Source organism: Nanorana parkeri, unplaced genomic scaffold (genome assembly GCF_000935625.1).
Source record: "Nanorana parkeri isolate BGI_ZX_2015 unplaced genomic scaffold, ASM93562v1 scaffold364, whole genome shotgun sequence".
Classification (NCBI taxonomy): domain Eukaryota; kingdom Metazoa; phylum Chordata; class Amphibia; order Anura; family Dicroglossidae; genus Nanorana; species Nanorana parkeri.
In genome coordinates, this window is record NW_017306632.1 from 1,333,537 (window position 1) to 1,344,041 (window position 10,505).

The 10,505-nt window shown below is 39.1% G+C and overlaps 1 protein-coding gene across 1 annotated transcript; it reads left to right on the forward strand.

Annotated features, from left to right (window-relative positions):
* Window positions 1–350: 350 nt before the first annotated feature.
* Window positions 351–8,532, forward strand: GFRAL (GDNF family receptor alpha like). Its single transcript, XM_018558858.1, has 4 exons — window positions 351–450; window positions 6,791–7,121; window positions 7,259–7,509; window positions 8,441–8,532. Exons 1-4 carry the CDS (start codon window positions 351–353, stop codon window positions 8,530–8,532), a joined length of 774 nt encoding a protein of 257 aa, XP_018414360.1.
* Window positions 8,533–10,505: the final 1,973 nt, after the last annotated feature.

Consider the following 10,505-nt stretch of genomic DNA (forward strand, 5'->3'; position numbering starts at 1 on the left):
TTGAAATTTTAAAAAAAGGTGAAGAATTGCAAAAATGGCCTGGCCATCTGAGGTTAAAAGTGGATCACAGGGCCTGGCAGCGAAATGGTTAAATAACACTATATTAATCAATAAATACTTAATAATCTATATTAATTATATTCATTTATTTTAAAAAGTATGTTCTTTTGCTCTGTCTGACAATTGTAGTGTGTATATTTTAAAACTGACAACCTTACCATATGTTTTATGTTACTACCTTGTGCATTTTAAAAATTAAACTGTGCTTAATGCTGCCAAATTCATTTACTATAGGGGTCAATTGTCAGCTTAGAAATGTAGTGACCTGCAGATCAACCATATCCTATTTCATGGAGAGATATCCTGAGTTTAAAACTTGCACTTGTTTAGAGGATATTTACTGCACCGTCAAAAAGTTACTGGGAACTGAATGTATTCCAGAAGAAGAAGGTAATAATTTTTGTGATATGATAAGTTATGGTTGCTTAAAATTCTTTGGTTACCATAATGATTTATGACAAAGATATCTAATGTAAAGGCCTTTTCAACAGCAGTTGACATCCAACCACTAAAAGGACTTCCCTACATAAGATATTTTTATAAATATACATGATTAGCTGAATGTACATGTTTACACATTAAACATACACCCCTTGAACTAACCTTATGACTAGGAAGCAATAGCAAGTGATTAGAAATATCAATTTAATAAGATCACTTTTCAACCTATTGGTTGGTTCGCAATGCCTGCTAGAGGTAATGTCCACATACTGTATATAGGCATTGTGTTCAGCGTTCCTCTACCATGGGTTCACAGAGAATCCCCGGGAATTGTGAAGTTTGCAAATCCCATACTTTTGGGGGGAAAATTGCAGGTTTACCCCCAGAAATAAAGAACAATCTATATTGCATAGTATTTGCCTTGGTCAGCTAATTCACATAAAATAAATAGGAAATTGATAACCCAGAACCCTTTGTATAAAAGTGTGGGCTCACAGCAGCCATATTTTTAGTATTTGAGCCATGAGGCACAGCTGACGGTTCTGTGTTGTATACTTTTTTTATTAATTAATTTTTAATGTATTTTGACATTGGTATACTGTATGTCCCCCATGGCAGTGCCTGGCTTCCCATACTTTATGTTAAACAACACTTTGCTTATTAGCCCTACCAATGGCCAGAACTGAATAACATGATTCATTCTATCCCCCCATAGACTCTAATGTGGTTCAAGGAATGTTTGCAAACTTTAAGCAAGCTTCACAAAATTGTTTGCAACCTTTTTTTGTTGTTCCCAAATCTGATTGATACCAGCCAGAATAAGTGATGTCTACGGTTAGGTTAAAGAAACTGTTGTGTGAGTTGGCTTAGAAGCTGTCATGTAAGAGCACACTTCCACATGAGAAACTGTCATGTTATAAAAAGCTGACAGGTATAGGGCTGCAAGGTTAAAACTGATATAAAATTTACCTTTAGTTACATAGTTACATAGTTAGTCAGGTTGAAAAAAGACACAAGTCCATCAAGTCCAACCTATAGAGCTGCCACTGCCACATGAGAGTCTATCCAGGTACAGTATATGGAGATTACCATGTAATAGCACTGTCATGCATTCTTTGTAGAGAGAGAGATTACTCTATTGCTCACCTTTTTGATGATGTAGTTAACAAAACTATTGCTATCTTAGAGTGGTAATTGTGTTGGCTTACTCATGAAAGACACATTATTTTGGTGTCTGACACAGCCACAATGTCCCATAAGGTGACCATATACTGCTTAAATTTAAGACAATACCTGAGCTCTCAGTAACCCCAAAATAACAAAAGTTATTTTTTAATAGAATTTTCTTTAAAAAAAACAGTCCTAAAATTCTGTTTGGGTATTCAATTCAACATTCAATTGAGAACGCAACAGGGATTTTGGAATTAAGTATTGGAAAAATTTGTAATGTGTATGGCAAACTTGGCATGTATGGCCAGATTAACTCACTATAAGTCTGGAAAATGGTAATAGTGGCTTGCCTGATGCTAAAATACTACTGGTTCAGTCAGTGATATCAGATCACCATGGCAAATAACCAGGGCTGTGCTTCTGTCTCTGAGCTGAATTCCCCTTGTATAATACCATTTTTTTAAGGTAACATCATCCACATGCTATAAATAAAAGTGCAATTATATCGTCTTACTTTTACCACGATCCAAGGTTTGTTGTAAAAAATATATATTTGGGCTGCCTTGCAATGAGCAATACTTTTATGATCATATTACAGCCATAAAACCGAGCAAAATTAAGTAAGTTGTATAATATTGAAGTAATCAATTTCTTTTTGCGTGCAGTACCGAATGTTCCTACAGGACCTATTAAGCAGGACATTTCGATTATACAAAAAAGCTTCATGCATCATCCAAGAAAAATTGATGGCACTTTATCAGGAAAGGCAAATGATTGCATTTTGGCAAAACAATTATGTAAAGAAAACCATAATTGCTTTTCTTTATATGAAAACTTTAAAAGTCAGTGCATTCATCCACAAGAATGCACCCTGAGTGATGCCGTACAAAGTTGTTTGACAGCTTGGAGTGAACTGAGAAAGACTGTAATTGGAAACTGTGTATGCCTTAACTCAACAAAAAGGAAATGTATCAAAGTTTGGAACAGTATTTATAATAATACTTGCTTACAACATGCAAAAGAAAGACATGTTTCTAAACCTTCAGAAGATATAAAGGATTTCACTGCATTGGACCAAGATTCATGTAAGTACTGATTGCCATTCAATATGTCTTTTTGTGCAAAACTGTTACAATAGCCTGGTGCTCATGTTATTATAGAAATGAATACAATACAAAACAGTACAATATATGGGGAGAACAACACGTACTGTGGGCAACATATCTGTTCTGGAAATTAAAGTATACCTAAAACCAATGTGTTTTTTTTGTTTAGGATAAAGTATGGAATGGTTAAAAAATTGGGATAAAAAAAGAAAATGCTGTGTATATGTCGCCATTTTGTTTTAGTTTTGGATGGAGTAGGAAAGTATTAGAACACTGCTCAGGTTTTGATTGATGTCTATGTCTCTGCTGGGGAGATTCACCCTTCTTAATTGTCCTTTTATCATTCCAATGGGAATATTGTTCCTTGTCTCCATGACAACTGTCTCATCTCTAGGACAAAAAGTTAAGGGAAATATTTCTAGTAACACACATATCAACCATTAAACATAATCACAGAAATCATATGCAGTCTGCTAAATACTGACCTAACAACCTCCATATTTAGGTCTTATCTCAGCTGTTGTGCAGGGTGTTGAAGTATATTATTTGCATTCCAATAGACACCACAGTGAGATCCAGTACTCTCCCCTCCACTAAAATATAAGTCGGCAAGGACACTTGTGCTGAAGGGTGTGATTGTTATGCTATTCTAGCACAGGCCACTGGAGAGAGGGGTAGAAAGCACCTTTTTCACTTAAAAGCATTTCACAAATCAGAACATGCAGGGGGTACCAGACTATATAGGGATTTTAAAAAAATGTGAGCCTTCAGTTAGGCTTTTATTCATTAATTAATAAACTGGATCTCTAAGGTGCAGTGTGGTACTTGTATATTTAGTGATTAAACTTTTTATTACAATATATTTGGTTTACCTTATCCATGTGGATTTAGTCAACTTATGGAAAATCATTGACTGATTTGCTCATGCCAAGTTACTGTATACATTGACACAATGGGAATTAATGTAAACTATAATACTGATTATTTAATTTATATATTTATTTTAAAGGGTAGAAACTATACACACCTGTAATGCACACCCTTTATTCTTTTATTTGACTTTCTTATTCAGATTCTTCTCAAGTGACTATAAATTTAGAATGGGATACAAGTACATTAAAAAATATCGGTAAAGTATTATTAAAATTCTTATGCTACAAAATTTGCCACAGTGAGTGTGTCTTATAAGATCTCTTATTTAAGATACTTCTTGAGTCACTGAACTTGATTTGCCATGGGAATAGAGGCTGTTCACTTAGCAAAGTGGATTTTCTCTGAACTTAGTAAATAAAGAAAAAGTATGATCACTTTATGTTTATTAGTTGCAATATACCACTCAATGTACCACTCAATGGAGATAGAAAACTGTGTTGAGCTAGGAACAAGCAGACATGCTCTATGGCAGACTGTCAATTATTTTCTATAAACCACTCTGCTAAAAGTCCCACTTCTAATTTTTTATTCTAACTCAGACATCTATGTCTCATTACTTGTACAAAGCACAGTTGCTAGTAAACACAAAACAATAGATTCTGGCAGTGGTGTCTTTTGGCAGAGCAAGGGCTGGTGTTCAATGCAGAAGATCCTTGGACAGGAGAGGATTAGTATGCAAACAAGGGGCTAGGTTTACATTAGAGTAGGTTAGCATTAGGGTCATAGGGATCTTCAATGTGCAGTTTAATGTGTGGGTTACAGGGAGGGTTATTGTTAGGGCCCATCGACACAGTTGTGCTTGCAAATGTGTGTTGCAATATAACAGTCCATTCAACTGACTGCCCAATGCACTGAACTGCACAAAAAATGGTATATGCAGCATTTTCAGCAGCACAGCGCATGGCAATGCATGTCATGTCAGTGCTCTTTAATGCAAGTGCATTGAGGGTGCCACTCAGAATGAATGGACTGCTAGGGATACTGGGGGGGAGGGGGGGTTAGTGTTATATGTGGATTATCTTTAGGGTTAGAGGGAGGGTTAAGGTAAGGGTAATGTGAGGTTTATTGGAAGGGTCAGTGTTATAGGATGGGTTAGTGTTAAGGTGCCCATACTCCTGCCGATTATCGTACGATCCCGCAATCGTACGATAATCGGCAGGTGTATGGAAGGCGTGCAACTGCTTCTACTGTATGGTTGCATGTCTTTTGCCTTCCGAGTACGCTTGAAAACCTTCCAAAAATTGTAAAGGTTAGTGGCGTGCTCTGAAGACAAATGCCGAACGGGCCTATGTGCGCAAGCGCACACTGCCTACTCAGCATTGGAATCATCAGAGGGCTTGCGATGATCGCAAGTATGATCTGCCTGTCCAAGATGGGCAGATTGTATGTGATTTTAATTACCCTACAAAAGTTGTGCGATGGTTGTAAGGTGTATACCCAGCTTTAGGGTTAAAAGGAGGGTTTGTGTTATGGTATATGGAGTATAAATGTTAGGGTTTTAGGGAAGGTTACTGGTAGGAGCTTTAGACTAGGTCAGTGCTCTCTGTGCTGGAAGCTCTGTGCTAGAAAATTATCACCACTGAAAGCTTATGTATTTTAGTAAAAACTGTGCAAGCGTCTTTAGTATAGGTAGTGGTAAAGGATGGGGTTTTGTATCTGTGTTTTATGGCAAAGGCCCTAACTCTATGATTTATTAACAACATTTTTACAATTATCTTACCTATCTGCTGCTGCCTAGTTTGTTTGTGCTATAGACAATCAGAGGAAATTGTGATGAGCAATCTAGCTGCACATTCGGTTTTGCCATTTGAATTGTTTATGGTAACTCTGTTATCTTATAATGAAAAAAAAGATAGGAATGAAACAAGTAATCCTGGGCAATGGCTGTTTAATGCATGCTTTTTTCCTCCTCTGACTGAAGCAAGTAGGGATGCACCAATACTGTTTTTTCAGTATCAAGTACCGATATTTATCGTTCAGTACTCGCCGATACCGTGAACTGATAGCCAGGCCCAGATTCCCCACAAGGCCACCGAGGCCCGGCCTCGGGGCGGCAGGGCGCAGAGGGGCGGCAGCGGTGTCCTTTTGGGGAAGTTGCCCTCTCTACATTCAGTCCTGCTTTGTACATGTTGCCGATTTCACATATAAACAGTGTGCAGCCTTCTCCCTCTCCCTCTCCCCCCTGCACTTACATGCTGATTGGCAAGCCGGCTTCCCAACCAATCAGGAAGCCAATCGGGAGCCGGGAGATGGGTCATTACCTGTCGCCTGGCTTCCTGATTGCCCTAAAGCCCGTTCAATGCTGTTTGGCTGGCTCCATGCTGATTGGCCGTCTCCCAGCCAATCAGCATGGAGACGGCCAAACAGCATAGATCTGGCTTCCCGGCCAATCAGGAAGTTGGGCCGTGAGTCATTACCCGCGGCCCGGCTTCCTGATTGGCCGAGAAGCCATCTCCATGTTTCTTCTGATTGGCACTGCCTATCAGAGGAAATCTCCCTCTGAACGTAAGCTACTATATCTGGATAAGGATCGGAGCATTTGGGGCGAGTACGAGTGCTCGCCCAAATACTCTGTATCGACACTGAAACTAGCATCAGTATTGGTGCATCCCTAAAAGCAAGTATAACAAAGACATCCACCAGTGTATACAGCTTTTTCAGCAAATTTGAGCAATGGCAGCTACAACATTTTTTATGACAATGTCTCTTTAATATTTTAAATTTGATGTCAAATGCTTAATATGAGTACAGGTCTATGTGGCTACAATTAACTATATGGATGTAAAGCTAATAAATCCTAACATTTTAAACTTTATTTGCTAAAGTGTGAAGTTCACTGAAATTAAGTGATCCTGGTCCTGATTTCCTAAAGTGTAAAGTGAATCTGGGTCTACTTCAAAAATCTTATCTGTAGTAGGGGGAATCTACATTTTTAAAATTCCATTACAATTAAACCTATATTTAGGCAGGATCATTTCAGCTTACTTTAAACTATAGTGAATTATGCCCAAAATGTATATTGTGCAGCGTATTTTAATGTTTTGACAAATTATTCTAATATTCTGACTTTCCTTTTTTAGAATATGAAGGTCCAATGTCTTGCTTAAAAGTTGCAGCACTTTGCATTGGGGACTCTGTATGCAATAAGCACTTGGCTGTACTTATGAAGTCTTGCCCTGTTAATGGAAATACATGTAGTGTAAAGGACTGCCATAAGTCAATACGCTCATTCTATGAATCTATGCCTTTCAATGTTTCCCAAATCCTGGCTTTTTGTGATTGTGACCAATCTCACGAGGACTGTCAACGTGCTGGAGATGTGCTTCACAGCAGATCATGCACAGTCGCCACAGATATACCCATGTCTTGTCTTCATGTGGTCAATAGCTGTTTTGATAATGAGCTGTGCAGGTTAGTCAAATAAGTACTTATGAATTCAACAATGATTTATATGTAGAAAATATACCAAAGCACATATTGCAGCAATGGCTTCTATCATTAATTCTTAAAATTAACATGTCTTCACCTCCATAATTGTATTTCTGCAGAGAAAGATATGGAGCATATCAGTCAAAATGTTGGGAACACACTTTCAGATGCCATAATGAAAGGAGCTGTTTGCTAGGCTTAACCAAACAAGATCTGACTTGCTCTGCTAGTGAGGAATGTCGAGCTGCATATATCGGAACTCTTGGAACAAAGCTGCAAACTCCATGCACCTGTGACATTGGACTTGGTTATGAGGAACAACATTTATGCCATTTGTATTCCCACATACTGAATGGCAGATCCTGTTTGAGTAAGTTACCTTGCAACAGTTATGAAAAACTATTTGTGGGAAATGTTCTAGTTTTCTGCAAGAATTAATTCGAAAAAGTTCTCTGATCCTCATTTATGATAGTACAGACACTCATATAAGATAATACAGACACTCCTCAGTTAACAAACGAGTTCCTTTCCTACGACTAGGTCATTAAGCGAATTGGTCACTAAGTGAGGAATAGAGGAAATCATCTCTAATACACAGTACATGACTTAGGTTTGCAAACCGCAAATACCAATACATTGTTATACCAATGTTTTATATGTATATTAATCATGTCCACACCCACAGCAATCTTGCTATAGGTCTACTAGTCTGTATGCCTGAGGGACTGGATCTGAAAGTTCCTGATTGGGAATTCTTGAAGTAACTGCTGGCAGAAAAGCAACTCAGTCTCTAACCCAGCAGACCAAGTTGCACATCTCTATTTCCAGGCCCATGTGCAAAAACTAGGCTTGTCACACTAATGTCTTAAAAACGGAATCAATATCACTTTCTTTACGGTTATCAGCTCTTTCCATTTAGTAGAAACCCTAGTGGAAATTAAAAACTGTTTCATATGGCTGGTTTAAAAATTCAAGCATATGTTTAATATCCCATAGCACTTTGAAAATTATGTTTCCTCCTTAGAAAATATTAATTAATATGAATGATGATGGATCTTTTTAAGTTTGCATTATTAGTGTTTTACACTTTAAATGTCTAGCATGAATGATCACCTTTGTTTTTAATAGTGATACTGCCTGCTTGCTTTAAGGCAAAATCAAATGTTTTCTCTTAAGTTCGCAATAGTGTTTGGTATAAATAAGCTAACTTTTTAAACCAATTTTACAACTGCATTCTTTGTAGTTACTTTATTTTACATGAATTGAAATCAGTTTTATTCAGATTATGATCTCTTTTGTAGAAGGAATTACTGCAAGAAACATCCATGCATCATATAGTGACACACAAGATGAGCAGATATCAAAACCACACACCTATCAAAGTGGTGAGTAAATTATGAGTGCTTAAAGATAGATGTAGTGAAGGTTTCTTAAAGTGACACTAAACTCATGAGTTAAATCTCAAACACACATTCAAGTACCTTAACTATTAACAAAAATGTAGCTTTTTTGCGTATCAGTAGATCGACAAATCATCTCTGAGTTTATGCTGACACTGTCCTTCCTTCTGAAGGGTGGCTACTTTTGTTACCCGTGGTCCCTGTGTGTTGTAAAGTAAAGCTCCCTTCCATGAGGGACTACAATCGTAATAAAAATGAGCAAACTAAACATGAGATTGTAGTCCATCACGGTAGGGAGCTTTGAATGAGGTGAAACTGTGAATGAAGTGAAGCTCTGCTAACTTCCATCATCCAATCATGTGTAAGCAAAAATACAGTTTTTTTTCTATTTTACCTGCATGTGATTAGGTATTCTTTGCAAAGGGAACAATCACAACATTCACTAAGCTAAGTGAAAATTCCCTTGCAAAATAAAAATGTAATCCCGTTGTGTGAATGCTGCCACTGAAAACAAAAGGAGGCCGGGGCGTGGCCAACTGCCGAGCATGATGGCCGCTGTTTGATTCAGCTCCACTCCAGAGCCCACAAAGCGACATAGCAGCGACAGCAGGAAAGATCTCTCACCCCCCAGATTGATGAGCTCCGACCCGGGTGACCCAGAAATGCGAAGGAGGGGGAAGAAACGATTTTTTTTTGTTGACAAAAACCTAATAAAATATTTGAAACAGAAAACAAAAGGAGCATAACCTCCAGCACTTGACATAAAAATGACCACAATGGGGCTGATGCAATGGGGTTGATTTTCTAAAGGCAAATATGCTGTTTACTTTGCTTGGGGAATATTCACTTTGCAAGGGAAGAATGCCCAACAACACGCAAGGAAAATAAACAAAATAGTATTTTTGCTTGCACATGATTGGGCGATGGAAGTCAGCCAAGCTTCACTTTATTCACTAAGCAAATTCCTGCATGAGACTCGTGTGATCTGATGTGGGTGGGAGGTGCCGTCAATACAATGACAGTAGAACCGTAGGGCTGCTGTACGGACTATTCACTATAGCCCGTACAGCTCCCGAAGTTGGCCGGGGGGCTCAGTCGAACCGAAGGCATATGTTTCGGCTCGACTGAGCCGAGGTGAAAGCCGAAGCTGGCCGAGCGGCCGGCCATTGGCCTGCTGACAGCCTGCTTCTTGCATCTGGGTGGAGCCAGCCGTGGTGTTACGGCTGGCTCTGGCCACTTGCAGAGAGATCAGCGTCCCTGGTTACCAGCTAACCAGGGACACTGATCTCCAGACAGCCTAACTCTCCTGGGCGCTCCGGGAGTTTCCCGCTCCCGGCCGCCCAGTAGAGAAACACTGCTTTTTCTTTTTTATTCTGACACGGAGCCGTTGGCTGGCGTCAGAATATTTTTTTTTTTTTTTAGAACAGTAGAGTAGAACAGCCAATTCGAATTCGGCTATTCACTCACTGCTGTTCGGCATCTATAAGAATAGACCGAACAGCAGCGAGTAGCCTGACGGAGGTTCGGCTTAGCTGATCCAGATGTTGAATCGGCTGAGTCGAACAACTTCTGCACTTCAGGTCGGCCAAACATGCTAAACATGTTCGGCCGACCCGAAGCCACGCAAAGCCACCCGATGTACGGCTGATTTCAGCCGATATATGGCTGAAAGCAGCCGTACCAGCCTGAAGTGAACAGCCGAACAGCCTGCAGCAGCTTAGTGAATAGACCCCATAGTGACTAACACTAGACAGCGGGAACACTTACAGATAAAGCTAAGGATTGACCAGAGTGACAGTCCTTGTGTGCACAACTACAGCCTGGAATTGATGAATGCAGCCAGTTAAGCAATCATAACAAAAGCAAGGTAGTAAGCAATATTGTCAATACAACCCAGAAATAATGACTACTTTAGCCAGGGATTGACTACAAAATTAAACCACTATACTCAGTGTGGCACACTGCA